Source organism: Bufo gargarizans, chromosome 6 (genome assembly GCF_014858855.1).
Source record: "Bufo gargarizans isolate SCDJY-AF-19 chromosome 6, ASM1485885v1, whole genome shotgun sequence".
Lineage (NCBI taxonomy): Eukaryota > Metazoa > Chordata > Amphibia > Anura > Bufonidae > Bufo > Bufo gargarizans.
In genome coordinates, this window is record NC_058085.1 from 387,595,541 (window position 1) to 387,614,915 (window position 19,375).

The following is a 19,375-nucleotide window of genomic DNA, read 5'->3' on the forward strand; positions in this document are numbered from 1 at the left end:
CTAACCTGAACGTGGACTTCCTGGAATATGGATTTCAGTACCGACACCACGCGCCCCGGGGGGAAGACCACAGACATACTCTGCCAAAGAAAACATGCAATTATATATATCCCTGGTGGCATATATCGTTGTGAAAATGAACCATATGGATCAATAATAGGACAATGGGGTAACAGCATCAGGACACTGTATATAATCTATTGGGGAATTTAATGATGTTTTCCCCATTTGGGGCTGTAAGCAATATATCATAAGGTGTGTATAATAATTTTTCTTAATAACCTGCATTGAAGACTACACGTCTAGACAGCATGGAGCAGCCAACGCCTGTGCTACAGGTTATTCATATCTATGCGCTAGGAGACTGTGTCCTGCTCAGTCTCACAGGCTTGTAGCTAATACAGAAGCCTAGGAGACAGAAGGATACAGTCAGACCACAGCACATGGACTGGCCGATCCCTGCTGCGATTTAGAGACAGAATCTGCAATGCAATGTATTTAGAAAAATGATATTTGCACACACTCCTGCTCTATAACTGGAGGTACACTTTAAAAAAAAGTCCACTGCTTTGCTGGCACAGGAGGATGGCATACGAGCAGACTTACCAGCGCTTTGAGTCCATGGAGGACATGTGGTATAATGACGTGGTGATCCTTCAGTCTGTTTTCATAAAACACAACTAAGACCTCCACTAAATGACACAAAACACAGAAGAAGCAAATGTCAGTCAAAGAACAAGAGATATATATATCTAAGATTTCAGCTTCTGCATCAGTTATCATTCAGCTCTGATAAAGTTCTGAATGGCAAATATACCACAAAATGGAGGGAGGGGTGTACCAAGGAGGGAGAGGAACTATAGGACTGTATAATAAGGTCTTTATTAATATATAATCTGTCTTCATTTAATATCCCAAGATTGAAAAAGGCTTGCGATAGGCCATACAGTACACAAAGTCTGGCCTATTGAATACAGAAATGATGTGGCCCTGATTTATCATACCTTCACTCCAGAATTCTGGCATCAAAAAGTCTCAACTTTTTCACAGTTGACTGCGCAATAATTGAGCGCTTCCGCAAAAAATTACAGCTTTTTACACTTGTGCAAAATTTTGCAACTTTTTGCATTTTTACACCACTCACTCCACTTTTGAAATATGGGTGGGAAAGTGGGTGTGGTTAGCTATGTTAATGAGTTGCACTCAAGATTTATCATTGCGGCTTTTTTTTTCTTAAGTCACAATCTCACTCCAGTAAGAGGTGGAGGAGGAAAACAGAAGTGTTAGGTTTAAGGAAAAGCCAAATTTTTTAAACAACCTGTGACATTTAAAATGTGGCACAAAGTACCCCAACACAGACTCAAGCAAAACTGACTTCAAATATTCCTCCGACGATAAATTCCCCCCTGTATCCCCTGTTTAAAAGGAAACAGTCACCATTTATTTAAAGGGCATCTGTCGGCAGGTTTGTACCTATGACACTGGCTGACCAGTTACATGCGCGTTCGGCAGCTGGAGGCATCTGTGTTGGTCGCATTTTCATATGTGGCCGCATTGCTGAGAAAAATGAAGTTTCATTATATGCAAATGAGTCTCTAGGAGCAACGGGGGCGTACCCATTACACCTAGAGGCTCCTCTCTCTCTGCATTTTGGATTGACAGGGTCAGGAGTCATGATGTTTACACTGCCTGGCCCTGTCAATCAAAGTGCAGAGGGTGCAGCAGTTGCAGAGAGAGCAAAGCCTCTAGGTGTAACAGCAACTCCCCCGTTGCTCCTTGAGGCTCATTTGCATATACTAAAACCTCATTTTTCTCAGCAATGCGGGCACATATGAACATGGGACCAACACAGATGCCTTCAGCTGCCAAGCGCACATGTAACAGGTCAGCCAGTGTCATAGGTACAAATCTGCTGACAGATGCCCTTTTACCCTGGGTTCACACCTGAGCGTTCCTCAAACGCGCGTTTTACGCGCGTTTTTATGCGCGTTTTTTGTAATAGTAGACGCGCGTTTGACGCGCGTTTGTGTCATTGACTGCAGTGTCCTATGGCCACAAACGCGCGTCAAAACGCCCCAAAGAAGCTCAAGTACTTGTTTGAGCGTCGGGCGTTTTACAGCGCGTTCGTACGCGCTGTAAAACGCCCAGGTGTGAACCCTTCCCATAGGGAAGCATTGGTTTTCATGTCTTAAGCGTTTTACAGCGCGTTTGAACGCGCTGTAAAACGCTCAGGTGTGAACCCAGGGTAAGAGCATTTAGAAGACGCTGATAATATTGCACTAGAACACTACGTGCCAAGTACAGCAACTCCCGACCTGAATCGTCAAGAGATCACACAGAGGCGGTATTTACAAGCTGAAAAGACCTGCAGCTGCGGGCACATAGCACCATAAGTATATGGTTACCAATATGAATTGCTCCCTAGTGAAGCTTCAGAGGTAGGAGGGAATTAGAAGACAGTATGGCTGCACAGGGTTTGTCTGGCACCATGAACACACATCATGGTAGGAGATTTTTAATCAAAGCTATTTGCAACGCAGCTTCATTGGACATTTTTCAATGCAATTTCCGATTATTGCTGCTTTGCATAGGACATCCAGCTAGGTCCTGGTTGTAAATAATCTGCCATTATGACACAGATCGTCAGCACTGAAATATCGGCTTTTTCCATGACTCAAGTCAGATGATTGAGAGTCAGCATCATACAGACATCCGCTGCGTTTGATCCATTTAATTTCATATTCAGCTACTTTAATTTTTATTTTACAATTTTCGCTGCGCTCACTGGGCGCTCCATGGGCTATTGTACTGATGCCAGTGCACAATGAGCAGAATCCGCACCAATGAGCCAGGCCCGGACATCAAAAACATCTGGACGTGCCCATTAACCGACAATTACAGAGGAACAGAACGGCTTTAAAATCAAAGTAAACATCTGTTGTAACACAGCGGAGTCATCCCTGCAAATCACAATGTGTCCTGACGGAGGAACAGAACGTGAGAGAGGCTCGTGAGGGCTGACGAGGACGCGCTGTACCTTCTTTTTCTTTCAGGTTGGCATAACACTGTAGTAAGACCTGTGAGAGGAGCTGAACGCCTCGCCCTCTAGTCCTGGGTTCAGGGCTTGCCAGACAGGACCTGGGCAAAAATAAAAAATAAAATAAAAATGAGATAAGCAATAAATCTGTTACGACGAGTCCTAACCACTGGAGACATGGCATTTCTAAGAGCGGTGAATGCCAATGACCGTTTGTTACTCATTTCACCCCTGGCAGCCTCCATGGCTGCTCCTGGCACAACAGCATCAGGTAGCTAAGGCAACTGGCAGCCAGAAATTATGTCAGAATGTCAGACACTGCGGCCTATTTAAAGGGGAATTTTCCCGGCATGCCTTGCCAGATTCATTATCTGTCCTGGTGCCCCTGATCCCGATTCCTGTTTGACCACGGCCTTGTTAATGGACATGGCTCCGGCTTCATCCTTTGGATTGTTTACCCAGTACCCGCTGTCTCTATCCAGGCTTTGACCTTTGGCTCCATTCCAGACTAGATTTCTGTCTTGACACTACAGCCGCTGACCTGTCATTATTCTGGGTCCTCCTACAGCAAAGTCTATACTGCCTTACGGGGTTAAAGGGGTTCTCTGGGAATTAAGAAAATATTAAATTACTGAAAATACTCAATTACTACTTTATTATAAATCTATTCCAAAATACCTTTCATTAGTTATAAAGGCTCGTTTTGTCTGAGGAGCAATCATTAGGAGAAATAAAATGGTCGCCGTCCTATTGGCACAAACAAAACCTGTCCTAATCACACAGGAGGACAAGTTACTTCAGAACACTGAGCCAAAGAGCTGCCTCATCCTCCTCTCTGCTCGTCAGGGATTAGGATCCTGAAAACGGCTAATTAAATGAATTCTCTGTAGGAATGGAGTTCATGAGGAGACATGAAGTACAGAGAGGACGGACAGGACAGACTGTGGTAATGTCGGGCTGTGGTAATGGAGACTGCATACAACTGCTGCTCATTAGCCACATCCCACCTCCTCCCTATACTCTCCTCATGAACTCCATTCCAACAGATTAATTTAGGCTAGGTCTACACGATGACATGTGTCGTGTGACAGATAGGGCACAACTACACTGCAACATTTGTCGCGCAACAATTTTTATAATGATAGTCTATGGCGTCACAATGCGACATGCTGCGACAGTTCCCATCTCGAATGGATTTTTTGCGACTGTCGCGTCGCAGTGTGACACCATAGACTATCATTATAAAAATTGTTGAGCGACATTGGTGCAACAAACGTAGTCGTGTAGACCTAGCCTTAATCTGCTCTATTCAGGATCATAATCCCCGACGAGCAGAGAGGAGGATGAGGCAGCTCTTTGGCTCAGTGTTCTGAAGTAACTTGTCCTCATGTGTGATTAGGACAGGTTTTCTATGTGCTAATAGGATAGGGGCCATTTTATTTCCCCTGACGACTGCTTCCTGGACAAAACAAGCCATTATACCTAATGAAAGTTATTTGGGAACATATTTATAATAAAGTAATATTTAAATATTTTCATTTTCCTAATTACCGGAGAACCTAAGGGGTCCCTAAGGGTACTTTCACACTTGCGGCAGGACGGATCCGACAGGCTGTTCACCATGTTGGATCCGTCCTGCGGCTATTTCGCTGTGCCGCCTCTCCGTCCCCATTGACTATAATAGGGATGGGGGCGGAGCTCTGGCGGTGCACGGCAAAAGCCGCCGGACTAAAATTACGGCATGTCAGGCTTTTTAGTCCGGCAGCTTTCTCCGCAGGACGGATCAGACATGGTGAACAGCCTGTCGGATCCGTCCTGCCACAAGTGTGAAAGTAGCCTTAGACTTAGAAAATCTTCATCTACAGTATAAGATGGCAACATTCATGGGGTTGTGCGATGATATTAACTTATCCCCTATCCACGGAGAAAAAGGAAAAAGAACTGACTGGTGGGAGTCAGAGCCCTTGCACCTCCATTGACTCTCTAGGTGACTGTCAGAGAGAGGCGAGTGCAGCGCTCAGCTGTCTCCAGCAGTCCCACAGAGAATGAATGGCGCTGTAGAGGGAGTGCTCAAACCACTACTCCATTCTTTCTGGTGCGCCAAACCCCCATTACTGTGATTACAGGGGGTCCCAGCAGTCAGACCTTTACGAATCACATGCTTAACATCTATCCTTTGGATAGAGAATAAGTTCATATTGTGCCAATACCAGTGTTACAGCCAGATATGGGCCATTTGTACCATCAAGTGCTCCTGAAGTACTATGATAGGTATATAGGAAGAGCAGCAAGATGGCGGAGGACGTGGTCACCCTGCATAATGTTTTATTTGTAATTCACGGTCAGTAAATGAGTGAATGACAACCCCAATGGGCTCTGATAATGGAGGTCACCAGAGGTAGGTATCTCCACACGGCACCTGTTCTACCAATATAAGGCCTCTTTCACATGTTCGTGATGACATCAATCACACGATGGTCGGCGAAGGATCCGGCTTTGAAAGGTGCGTCATTTGTATTCCACGTAAATTGCTTGGCTGAAAATTAGTTTCCAGAGCATCTCATAGCAAGCATCAGTGAAAAATCCCTAATAGAACATGGAGGGCATCCATGATGTTTCAGTTGATTTCCCAGACCTCAGTGAACAGGTTTGGTTCACTGATGGGAAAATAAATACATTAAAAGGGGTTATCAGGATAGGTCATCATTATCCCATTGGTGGGGGTCTGAGTCCCAACACCCCCATTGATTAGCTGTTTCAGGGAGCTGCTGCGCTCTCCAGAGCTCTGGTGGGCAATGCAGGCTCCAAGCACAGCGCCATACACTGCATAGTGGCTGTGCTTGGTATTACAGCTCAGTCCCATTGACTTGAATGGGGCTCATCTGCAACTGGGCCACGCGACCGAGGTATGGTGACATAACATGGCCTAGGAAGAGGCTGTGGTGTTTCACAGAGTGCTAATCGGTGGGTGTCGGCCCCCCACAAAGGATAGGTCATCAATATAAATTCTGTTAACCCCTTTAAAATCAATGGGTACGTGTGCTGTCCGTGGTTCATGATTCACGGACGTGTGATAGAGGCCTGACACTGAAGAAGCAGAATACACGTCGATACTGGGACTAATATTTCCAGGACACTGTGTGATTTTTACGGCGATTCACAGATGAATGATTGGAGTCGGAATTCTTCATTATGTGATATAGCCAGAGTATGTCTTACCCAAGAGCTTCCACCACCTGTAACACCGTGAACGCCCCATCCTTCACACCTGCGGGAGGAACAGACGGCAGAGTCAATGACCACTCCGGTATACATATATACAATTATATATACCTGTACTGTGCACTAAAAATGCCAGATTTCAGGCCCATTGGGTTATACTTTGTACAGGGCCTGAGAAGGGCGACGTAAAGCGCAGAGATTCTCTCACTTTGGTGTCCTCTGCTTGTCCAGGATCAGAAAAACATGGCGGCTTCCTTGTAAAACGCCACACCAGGGTTGCATCTGGTACTGCAGCTCAGATTAGCTCTGGGGCAGAGCTGCAATACCAGACATAACCTGAGGACAGGGGGGCGCTGTTTTTGGAAGAAAGCAGCCATGTTTTTCTAATTCTGTACAACCCCTTTAGTTAAATCCCTGTCGTGAACCGCGCCTAGACCGGCAGGTGGTTTTCCTCTAGAGCCAGGATGTATTTTACATTCTGGATGACCTTGGCCACAATGATAATGAAAAACATTAACCCAAGAACATTTTCCTTTTTTTTTTGCTTTTCATCGTTGTACGCATCCTGCGCAAGCTCGCACCGTGCAGTAATTAACTATTACGGAGGCAAGGCTGGTAATGCAGATCCACGAGACAAGGAGGATGGAGTAGTAGTCTATGATGTCTAACCTACCTGTGACGTCACAGCACTATCAGGCAGGCACAGGACGGGCCACTCTGCAGCAGGGTGTCAGGGGGCGGCACAGCTGGCACCTATCGCTGTGGTCACAGCTCCCGCACCACCCATGATGTTTATAATACATAAAAGGTACTTTTTTTGTGCCATGGAGTCAATACTGCGCTGTACAGAGCGGTAATACATCTGTGTGCATGATTCCTTCCTCTGTATTAACCACTTAGTGACCGCACATTGTTCTGTTTACTTGTGCAGGAAATGGAGTGTATGCTGCTGAAAGAAACAGCGACATACAGGAAACCGGAGCTGTCCGCAGTGAGCTCATACAGCGTCGCCATCAGTGATCTTATCTCGTATCTCACAAGGACTATTATATAAATTCGCCTTCTCTGCCAACACATGGGGCAAGCTGATAGCGCCCCCGGCTTGTGCTAAACACACTGCAGCCCCCCCCACTGTAAGCCTTCATGTAAAGGGTTCTCCAGCCCTATGGCAACAAGCTTTATCATATACTTTATATTTCATGTTCCTGCAGGTTTCAAAATCTCTTCTTGCTGTCTGTGAAAGGAAAAACAAAAAAAATCCTCCTCATTTCCATTCACTGGCTGACAATCCGGCCAGATCTACTCCTCCGCACGCACTTCAGCAAAAACAGACATAATGCAACAGCGCTTTACAAACACAAATAACGAAGTAAATACAACCGTGCCTTACTAACGATAGAAGATGTACTAATGCTACGTTATAAATGTGAGATTCTTGGCAAATACATTTTGTACAAAATTGTGCCTGTTCGCCAACAACAAGGTGATCTCTTTAGGACAGGAAACTACACTAAATACACCAAAAAAATAAATGCAATCAGCTCACCGCCTTTGCCAGTACTCGGTGCACAGATCCTTAGGAAAAACAAATCCACTATAGAAACAAAGTAGTGGGTCCAGCACGGCGACGTGCACTTGCGCACTGGGATGTGCTGACTAAGGCCTCTTTCACACTTGCGTTGTCCGGATCCGGCATGTACTCCACTTGCCAGAATTACATGCCGGATCCGGAAAAACGCAAGTGAACTGAAAGCATTTGAAGACGGATCCGTCTTCAAAATGCGTTCAGTGTTACTATGGCAGCCAGGACGCTATTAAAGTCCTGGTTGCCATAGTAGTAGTGGGGAGCGGTATACTTACAGTCCGCGCGGCTCCCGGGGCGCTCCAGAATGACGTCAGAGCGCCCCATGCGCATGGATGACGTGTCCATGTGATCACGTCATCCATGCGCGTGGGGCGCCCTGACGTCACTCTGGAGCGCCCCGGGAACCGCACGGACGGTAAGTATACTGCTCCCCCGCTCCCCACTACACTTTACCATGGCTGCCAGGACTTTAGCGTCCCGGCAGCCATGGTAACCATTCAGAAAAAGCTAAACGTCGGATCCGGCAATGCGTCGAAACGACGTTTAGCTTAAGGCCGGATCCGGATCAATACCTTTCAATGGGCATTAATTCTGGATCCGGCCTTGCGGCAAGTGTTCAGGATTTTTGGCCGGAGCAAAAAGCGCAGCATGCTGCGGTATTTTCTCCGGCCAAAAAACGTTCCTGTCCGGAACTGAAGACATTCTGATGCATCCTGAACGGATTTCTCTCCATTCAGAATGCATTAGGATAAAACTGATCAGGATTCTTCCGGCATAGAGCCCCGACGACGGAACTCTATGCCGGAACAGAAGAACGCAGGTGTGAAAGAGCCCTAAGGGCTCATGCTCACGACCGTTGGGCGTTTCGTGATCCGTTAATGGCCCCTAACAGAACAGTCTATCCTTCTCAGTAAGGCCTCATGCACACAACCATTGTTGTGTTCCGTTCCGCAAAATGGGGTTCCGTTGTTCCATGATCCGTTTTTGTTTCTGTGTGTCTTCCTTTATTTTTGGAGGACCACCAGACAAAGGAATGTAAAAAAAAAAGTCTAAGACAGGTTTGCCATGCAAATGATAGGAAAAAAAAAAACTGACGCGGATGACAATCTTGTGTGCCTCCGCGTTTTTTTGCAGTCCCATTGACTTGAATGGGTCCGCGAAAATAATAGGACAGGTTATATTTTTTTGACGGACTGGAACCACGGATGGGAAACGGTGCATTAGCAGAGTTTTCAACGGACCCATTGAAAATCAATGGGTCCGCAGAAAATCACGAAAAACAAGTGCATGAGGCCTAAGGTGGATAATAATAGGACTTGTTCCATTTTTTTTGTGGATGGACATACGGAAACAGAATACACACGTATTAGTTTCCCTTTTTTTTTTTACTGATTTTAAATAGTGCAAGTATAAAGCTGCAGTCTGCTGTCCCTGCATTTAAAGGAGGCACCAAGAGAGGTAAAATACAGAGTGTGCTCAGCATGCATGGGGAACCTGCATTCCCTGAACATAATGGAGGCCGTTGTGGCACCAAAAGAGGTAGAATACAGAACGGGCTCAGCATGCATGTAGAAGCTGCATACTCTGAATTTAATGAAGGCCAGTACGGCACCACAGGAGGTAGTATTTTAGTGTAAGCTCCTGTCCTAAAGAGATCGTCTTGTCGTTGGTTGACAGGCACAAACAATTTTGTACAAAATGTATTTGCCAAGAATCTCACATTTAGGCTATAGGCACACGACCGTTGTGCGTTTTGCGGTCCGCAAAACACTGATGGCGTCTGTTCCGAAATTTGCGGAACGGCATGGACAGCCTTTAATATAACTGCCTATTCTTGTCCGCAAAGCGCGGACAAGAATAGGACGTTATATTTTTTTTTTGCGGTCCACAGAACGGAGCCACAGATGCGGACAGCACACGGAGCCTTATAACGTAGCATTAGTACATTTCTACAGTGAGTATGCTATGTTGTATTGTTCACCTGATTATTTGCGTTTGCAGAGCGCTGTTGTGTTTGTTTCTGTGCTTTCAGCCAAGGTGACGTGCACCTGCACACTGGGATGTGCTAACTCCCATTTTTTTTTTCTTTGCACTGCGCACGCACATCGTTGCCAGAGCTTTCTAGATCACGACAGGTTCACAGCTATCAAACATATACAGCTTGTTTCCATTCACTGACAGCAAGCAGACATCTTGAAATGTGAGAAATTCAAACAGAGTCCATAACTTTTAATATTATTTTTATTAAATGGGGGAAAAAATTTAATGTGTTGTCTCCTGACCTATCAAAACACATCACTGATGGGGGGTCCACTACTTGAAACCCACTCAATGAAACAGTGGACAGCGCTCCAACACTGGCTCCTGCTACGGTGGACACGCTCCCTCGGTGTACTGTGGCTGCTGCAACGGGGACGTCCAGCTGACAAAGGCTTCCCCTGTTTGCAGGAGCCTGTTTGTAATGGACTGATAGCTTAACCCCTTAAGGACCAAGCTCATTTTCACCTTAAGGACCAGGCCATTTTTTTGCAAATCTGAGGCCATTTTACTTATCCAGGCCATTCTGAGATTGTTTTTTCGTCACATATTGTACTTCCTTAGGCTACTTTCACACTAGCGTTCGGGGCTCCGCTTGTGAGTTCCGTTTGAAGGCTCTCACAAGCGGCCCCGAACGCATCCGTCCAGCCCCAATGCATTCTGAGTGGATGCGGATACGCTCAGAATGCATCAGTTTGGCACCGTTTGGCCTCCGCTCCGCTCAGCAGGCGGACACCTGAACGCTGCTTGCAGCGTTTTCGTGTCCGCCTGGCCGTGCGGAGCCAAACGGATCCGTCCAGACTTACAATGCAAGTCAATGGGGACGGATCCGTTTGACGTTGACACAATATGGTGCAATTTCAAACGGATCCGTCCCCCATTGACTTTCAATGCAAAGTCAGGAGTCCCCATCAGATCGGAGTTTTCTCCGATCCGATGGTATATTTTAACTTGAAGCGTCCCCATCACCATGGGAACGCCTCTATGTTAGAATATACCATCGGATTTGAGTTACATCGTAAACCTCAGATCCGACAGTATATTCTAACACAGAGGCGTTCCCATGGTGATGGGGACGCTTCATGTTAGAATATACTGAGAACTGTGTACATGACTGCCCCCTGCTGCCTGGCAGATGCTGCCAGGCAGCAGGGGGCAGACCCCCCCCCTCCTCCTGTAATTAACTTATTGGTGGCCAGTGCGGGCCCCCCTCCCTCCCCAGTATTAAATATTACCAGTGCGGCGGCCTCCCCCTCCCTCCCTCCCCAGTATTAAATATGACCAGTGCGGCCTCCCCCTCCCTCCCCAGTATTAAATATTACCAGTGCGGCGGCCTCCCCCTCCCTCCCTCCCTCCCTCCCCAGTATTAAATATGACCAGTGCGGCCTCCCCCTCCCTCCCTCCCCAGTATTAAATATTACCAGTGCGGCCCCCTCCCTCTATATTTATTGGTGGCCGGGCCAGTGCGGATTCCAAGTATTGTGAGCAGTGCGGCCTCCCCTCTCCCCCCCCTAATTAAAACCCCCCCCTCCCCCCCATCATTGGTGGCAGCGGAGAGTACCGATCGGAGTCCCAGTTTAAATCGCTGGGGCTCCGATCGGTTACCATGGCAACCAAGACGCTATTGCAGTCTTGGCTGCCATGGTTACTTGGCAATAAATACAAGCATTATACTTACCTGAAGAGCTGCGATGTCTGACCGGCCGGGCGCTCCTCCTACTGGTAAGTGACAGGTCTGTGCTATAGGCAATGCGCCGCACAGACCTTTCACTTACCAGTAGGAGGAGCTCCCGGCCGGTCAGACATCGCAGCTCTTCAGGTAAGTATAATGCTTGTATTTATTGCCAAGTAACCATGGCAGCCAAGACTGCAATAGCGTCTTGGTTGCCATGGTAACCGATCGGAGCCCCAGCGATTTAAACTGGGACTCTGATCGGTACTCTCCGCTGCCACCAATGATGGGGGGGGGGGTGGTGATTTTAATTAGGGGGGGAGAGGGGAGGCCGCACTGCTCACAATACTTGGAATCCGCACTGGCCCGGCCACCAATAAATATAGAGGGAGGGGGCCGCACTGGTCATATTTAATACTGGGGAGGGAGGGAGGGGGAGGCCGCACTGGTCATATTTAATACTGGGGAGGGAGGGGGGGCCGCACTGGCCACCAATAAGTTAAATACAGGAGGGGGGGGGGTCTGCCCCCTGCTGCCTGGCAGATGCTGTCGGATCTGAGTTTTCCGAAGTGAAAAATCAGATCTGAAATAAACAGTTATGCAAACGGATCCGTTCTGAACGGATGCAAGCGTTTGCATTATAGGAGCGGATCCGTCTGTGCAGACACCAGACGGATCCGCTCCTAACGCAAGTGTGAAAGTAGCCTTACACTGGTAAAATGGAGTAAAAAAAAAATTATTTTTATTTATGAAAATACAAAAATTACCAAAAATTTTGAAAAATTAGCAAATTTCCAAGTTTCAATTTCTATACATCTAGAATACATAGTAATACCTTCAAAAAGAGTTATTAACTTACATTCCTCGTATGTCTACTTCATGTTTGGATCATTTTGGGAATGCCATTTTATTTTTTGGGGACGTTATAACGCTTAGAAATTTAGAAGCCAATCTTGAAATTTTTCAGAAATTTTCAAAAACCCACTTTTTGTTCAGGTCTGAAGTCACTTTGTGAGCCTTACATAATAGAAACCACCCAAAATTACTCCATTCTAGAAACTACACCCCTCAAGGTATTCAAAACTGATTTTACAAACTTTGTTAACCCTTTAGGTGTTCCACAAGAGTTAATGGCAAATGGAGATAAAATTTCATAATTTAAATTTTTATGCAAATTTTCCATTTTTATCCATTTTTTCCAGTAACAAAGCAAGGGTTAACAGCCAAACAAAACTCAATATTTATTTATTTGTAGTTTAAATGCACCCCATATGTGGTCGTAAACTACTGTACGGGCACACGGTAGGGCACAGAAGGAAGGGAACACCATATGGTTTTTGGAAGGCAGATTTTGCTGGACTGGTTTATTTACACCATATCCCATTTGAAGCCCCCCTGATGCCCTCCTAGAGTAGAGACTCCCAAAAAAAAAAAAAAAGTGACCCCATTTTGGAAACTACGGAATAAGGTGGCAGTTTTGTTGATACTATTTTAGGGTAAATATGATTTTTGGTTGCTCTATATTACGCTTTTTTTGAGGCAAGGTAACAAAAAAAAAAAAAATTCTAAAATGTAATCTCCATTTGCCAATAACTCTTGTGGAACACCTAAAGGGTTAACAAAGTTTGTAAAATCAGTTTTGAATACCTTTTTTGGAATTTCTACTTATTTCTTCTGCAAACTACAGAACCGGGGCAATAAATATTGAGTTTTGTTTGGCTGTTAACCCTTGCTTTGTTACTGGAAAAATGGATAAAAATTAAAAATTTGCAACAAAAAAAAAATAGCTGTATTGGGACAGTTTTTATTTTTTGTTATTTACATTGTTGATCTGACAAGTTAGATTGTGTGCTATTTCTATAGAGCAGGTTGTTACGGACGTGACAATACCAAATATGACTACTTTTGGGGGGGGGGGTTTGTTTCAGTTTTACATAAAGCATTTTTTTTAAAAAAATATTTTTTTGTCTCTCCAAATTCTGAAAGCCATATTTTTTTGGGGGGTCGAATGTCTTATGTAGGGGCTCATATATTGCGGAATGAAAAGTCCGTTTTGATCGGCACTATCTTGGGGTGCATATGACATTTTGGTCACTTGCCATTACACTTTTTGTGATGTAAGGTGACAAAAATGGCTTTTGACACCGTTTTTTTTTTTTTGCTGTGTTCACCTGAGGGGTTAGGTCATGTGTTATTTTTATAGAGCAGGTTTTTACGGATGCGGCGATACCTAATATATACTTTTTTTTTATTATTTAAGTTTTACAAAATAATATTTTGAAAAAAAAAAAAAAAAAACATGTTTTAATGTCTCCAGTCTGAGAGCCATATATATTTTTTTGGGGGCGATTGTCTTATGTAGGGGCTCATTTTTTGCAGGATGAGATGGCGGTTTGATTGGTACTATTTTGGCGAACATACGACTTTTTTGATAATTTTTATTACCTTTTTTGGGAAGTAAGGTGGGCAAAATTTCAATTTCATCATAGTTTTTATTTTTTTATGGCGTTCTTCGTGCGGGGAAAGTAACATGACCGTTTCATAGATCAGGTCATTACGGACGCGGTGATATCAAACATGTGTAGTGCATTTATTTTTATTTTTTTACCCAGACCCACTTGGTTCTTGAAGATCCAGTGGGTCTGATGTCTGTATAAAACAATATAGTACACTATATAGTGTACTGTACTGTATTTTCACTTTACACTTAGTCTGATCAGACTAAGCCTTACCATGGCAAGCCGGAAGCCTGTGAAGGTGTCCGGTTGCCATGGTAACCATCACCCGCTGCGGGTGATGGGGAGGGAGGGGGCCCCTCCCTCTGTGATCCAGTCGAGAATCAGGGGATGAAACAGCCCAGCAGCCCCTGATGGGAGAGGGAGGGAGCTCCCTCCCTGTTAACCCCTTCCATACAGCAGTCACTATGGACCGCGGCATGGAAGGGGTTAAACGGCTGACATGTGTGCTAACACTCTGCTAAAACCGCTCGGCCACCCTGGAAATGAGAGGGGGCGGGCGGATTTTTTTTTAAAGATGTGCCATTTTGAAGTTTCTGATCTCCACAGTCATGGACCACGGGGATCAGAAACTTCCAAAAGCGCTGCAAACCGCAGGTCTGAATTGACCTGTGGCTTGCAGCGATCGCCGATACGGGGGGGGGGGGGGGGGGGGTCACAGGACACCCCCCTTGGCATTGTCACAGAGTGCCTGCTGAATGCTCTGTTCCGATCACGCAGCGGTGATCGGAAATACACAGGGCGTACAAGATGTTAAAGGGGTATTCCAGAGGAAGTTACCTCTAGTAGATTGGTGGGGATCCTAACGAGAATGGGTGCCCCAAAGCCCCCTCCCGGGCGACCACTCCATTAATTTCTATGGAAGTTCCGGAAATGGGCGAGTGCTGTACTAGGCTATCGTTGGAACTTCCATAGAAATGAATGGAGTGGCTGTGCGCATGTGCGACTGGCTGCTCCCGTCTTTTCAGGAGGCTGCAAGAGATACGGCGCCCCCGTTCTCTTGATTCGTGGGGGTCCCAGCGGTAGGACCTCCACCAATCTAATAGTTATCCCCTATCCTGTGGAAAGAGGATAACTTTTACCAACTGAAATACCGTTTTAACCCTTTCAGGATCAGGCCATTTTTCACCGTAAGGACCAGGCCATTTTTAGCAAATCTGACCAGTGTCACTTTATGTGGCGATAACTTTAAATTGCTTTTACTTATCCAGGCCATTATGAGATTGTTTTCTAGTCACATATTGTACTTCACGAGTGTGGTAAAATTAAGTAAAAAAATGTCATTTGTATTTATAAAAAAAAAAATTTTGCAAAAATTTAGAAAAATTAGCAAATTTCTATTTCTCTACTTTCATAATAGATAGTAATACTTCCAAAATAGTTATTACTTTACATTCCCCATATGTCTACTTCATGTTTTGATCATTTTGAAAATAACATTTTATTTTTTGGGGGGCGTTAGAAGGCTTAGAAGTTTAGAAAGCAAAGCTTAAAATTTTTAACAACATTTCCAAACCCCAATTTTTTCAGAACCAGTTCAGTTATAAAGTCACTTTCTGGGGCTTACATATTAGAAACCACCCATAAAAAAAATCACCCTATTTTACAAACTACCCCCCTCAAGCTATTCAAAACTGATTTGACAAACTTTGTTAACCCTTTAGGTGTCCCACAAGAATTAAATGAAAATGGCAGATTTAAAATTTTAATCTATTTTGTCTGCAACACATCAAGGGTTAACAGCCAAACAAAACACAAAATCTATTACCCTGAATCAGTTTACACCCCATGTGTGCTAAAAAAGTGATGTATTGGAGCTCAGCATGCTTCAGAGTGGAAGGAGCACCATGTGGCTTTTGGAGAGCAGATTTAGCTGGAATGGTAATTGGGAGCTATGTCGCATATAAAGACACCTTTAGGTGGCCGTACAATGGAAACCCCCAAAAAGTGACACCATCCTGGAAACTACACCCCTCAGGCGTTTCACAGATTTAGGAAACGATTGGCTGTGAAAATGAAAAATAAGGGTACTTTCACACTTGCGGCAGGACGGATCCGACAGGCTGTTCACCCTGTCGGATCCGTCCTTCCGCTATTTTGCCGTGCCTTCGCTCCGTCCACATTGACTATAATGGGGACGGGGCGGAGCTCCGGCGCAGCACGGCAGTGCATGGCGAAAGGCCGCCGGACTAAAAGTCCTGCATGTCCGACTTTAGTCCTGCGGCCTCTCACCGCGAACTGCGCCGGAGCTTCGCCCCGTCCCCATTATAGTCAACGGCGACGGAGCGGAGGTCCAGCAGCACAGCGAAATAGCGGAAACGACAGGGTGAACAGCCTGTCGGATCCGTCCTGCTGCAAATGTGAAAGTCAAAGTACCCTTACAATTTTTATATTGCTTTACAGCCACATTTTTCACTTTCACAAGAGGAAACAGGACAAAATGCACCCCACATTTACATTTTGTTCCCCATTTCTCCCCAAACACCCCATATGTGCTCAAAAAATGATGTATAGGCACATGGCAGGGTTCAAAATCGAAGTAACGCCATACGGCTTTTGGAGGACAGATTTTGCAGGATTGGTTTTTGGGAGCTATGTCGCATATAAAGACACCCTGAAGTACCCCTAGAGTGGAGACCCCCCAAAAGTTACCCCATTCTGGAAACTACACCCCTCAAAGAATATTTCAAGATGTGTAGTGAGGACTTTGAAATTGGCTGTGAAAATTCAAAAAAATAAATAAAACAAATCCAGAAAAATTGACTTCAGGCCCAAACTTTTTCACTTTCACAAGAGGGAAATGGAGAAAATGCACAACCTAATTTATTGCCCATTTTCTCCTGATTACAGCATTACCCCATATGTGCTTGTATACTGCTATATGGAAGTACCACAGGGGTCAGACGGAAAGGAGCACCAAATGGCTTCTGGAAGGCAGATTTCACCGGAATAAATCGACAGGCGCCATCTTGCAAATGAAGTTTGAACACAGAAAAAAACTCCCAGGCTGTGAGCTGTGCGCTGCGATTGGCCAGCACTACAGCCTGGGAGAAGGAGACGCCCAGGAGAACAAGGACAGACTCCGCCTACTATAACCAAGTCCCCGAACATACCGGAGGACATAGCAGGAGAACGGAGCGGCGCCCAGGGATAATAGTAAGTGCAGTGAGATCCCCGATGCCGCTGTACAGATCAGGACACTTAGTTCACAATGTTTTGCCAGATGAAAGGTCCTCTTTAAGGTATGGTGCCGCGACTCCCCCCCCCTCCCTCCCGATCGTTCCCCAGAGCCCTGCGGACCTTGCGCCATACATGTACGGTGCTAGGTGTTAAGTCTGTCAACGAGCAGGTATGGTGCCGCGACTCCCCCCCCCCGATCGTTCCCCAGAGCCCTGCGGACCTTGCGCCATACATGTACGGTGCTAGGTGTTAAGTCTGTCAACGAGCAGTGGCCAAGTATATCTTGCATTACGCATGAAGGAAGCTGGCCATTGGTGCGCGGACATGAGCTTAGACCACCACTGACCCTAAGGGTCCATTCACACGTCAGTATTTTTACCTTTCCAGATAAACGTTCCTGTTTTTTGCGGATCCGAAAATCTGGATGACAGGAGGATGCTTTTAGCATGTCTTCCAGATTTTCGACGGATCCATTGACTAGAATGGGATGACGGAACGCAAAATCGGACAAATAGTAGGACAGGGTATTTTTTTTTTTCCAGGATCCGAATAACGGAACCCACGGAACGGAATCAGAGAGCACCATGAGTGCTGTCCGATTATTTGCGGATTCCATTGAAAATGAATGGATCCGCATAACGTTCCGTTTTTAATCGGAACGGATGCGGAACACCAAAACGGACGTGTGAATGGACCCTAAGGGTAAAAGGCCTCAATCCCCCCAACCTCTCTGAGGCTATCATGACGCTTCCTGCTCCCAACTTGCTGATCACATGATCACCAGGTAACTGCAGGAGATGCTGTGTCTTAGCAGACCCAGAACAGCTCCGCAGTGAGGCTCCGGGGGCTGTACCCCGTCTTGTAGCATGGGCTAATATATTAGGTCCAGTTACAGGACAAATCTGAAATAAAACCAAAATGTCATGTTATATGTCCCCAAAAGCCTTGTAGGTTACTATGGGCAGCACAATGTGTAAAGAAAAATATCGATATAAAATAATAATATATTCCAATATGAAAATGGCTGTAAAACAAGGCAACCTAAATAAAAAGAAAATGTTTCATTTGTGCTTTGAAGGAAAAAAAGTGAAAAAACAAAACATTTTTTTACATTCTCCCATGTATAAAAAAAAAAATGAGTGAACTAAAAATAGAAAAAATTAAAGTATAAAAAACAAACAGATTGTTATTATTGTCAGCATTAAGTTCAAGGATAAGACTGCTCTATGAGGGGCCGGCAGTTCAGTTTTGCAAAATGCAGAACGGACGCGGCAAGTATCCGTGTTTTGCGGACAGCACGACTACGTGCATGAGACCTAAGACTGTACCAAACCTGCATCTGTCAAAGGCATTCAATGCTTACAGGTTTTCAACCTCTGGCTCTAAACAAGAACGTTCTCATTCACTGACAGCAAGCAGAGATCTTGCAAATGGTGAAGAACTGGCACCAGGTATATGAGAAAGTTGAAGAATGGATCAGGTATATAACGGCTGCACTTTATTCACTCACAACCACTTTCTTCCCACAAATAATCGGTGTCATGAGCTCAAATATGGACAATTCCTTTAAACGTGTGACTACAGCATCAGGCTTGCAGGGGACATGCATTACATGAGGCGCATGTAAATAACGAGGCAGTCACATGTCTTCACCCAAGCGCTGACCTGGTCACGTCTCCCACCTCACCCAATGTACTACCAGCCCTACCTGCTGCCACCTCGGCCGCTCTGCTATCCTGCTGTCCTGACACGAACTCCTCCACCAACCCCCACAGCGGCTCCTGCGCCTCAGCCATCACACCGCTGCCAGAGGCCGGGGCCAGAAGACGGCAGCAAAACTGCGCCTGCGCCAGCGGCACGCTTCGCCGCGTATCACGTGACGGGACGCGCTTTCACTAGAGAACAAAATTGTAACGTCAGCTTTCTGTCTGCTCAGGCAAACCCGGCCTCAAGGGGAAGGGTGCTAAGAGGAGGCTACAAAAATATGGCCGCCCGTGAGCACGACAGGAGACAGAATCGCAGGCGTATTTCCAAAAGTTGTGCCGAAAGTTCTTATAAATAAAGTTTTTTTTTCTCCCCTCAGAAGCTTTGCTGAAGCACGTGACGTAGAGTTCAAAATGGTAAAC

At 45.6% G+C, this 19,375-nt stretch overlaps 1 protein-coding gene across 1 annotated transcript in view; it reads right to left on the reverse strand.

Moving 5' to 3' along the window:
- Positions 1-19,093, reverse strand: part of MMS19 (MMS19 homolog, cytosolic iron-sulfur assembly component) — a 46,180-nt gene extending 27,087 nt beyond the window's left edge. Inside the window, exons 1-5 of the mRNA XM_044298216.1 lie at positions 18,958-19,093; positions 6,257-6,305; positions 3,038-3,138; positions 607-692; positions 6-80 (exon numbers count right to left, since the gene is read on the reverse strand). Coding sequence (XP_044154151.1) covers positions 6-80; positions 607-692; positions 3,038-3,138; positions 6,257-6,305; positions 18,958-19,045 — 399 coding nt within the window. The 5' untranslated portion in view covers positions 19,046-19,093. The remainder of the gene's footprint in view (positions 1-5; positions 81-606; positions 693-3,037; positions 3,139-6,256; positions 6,306-18,957) is intronic.
- Between the last annotated feature and the right edge of the window lie 282 nt (positions 19,094-19,375).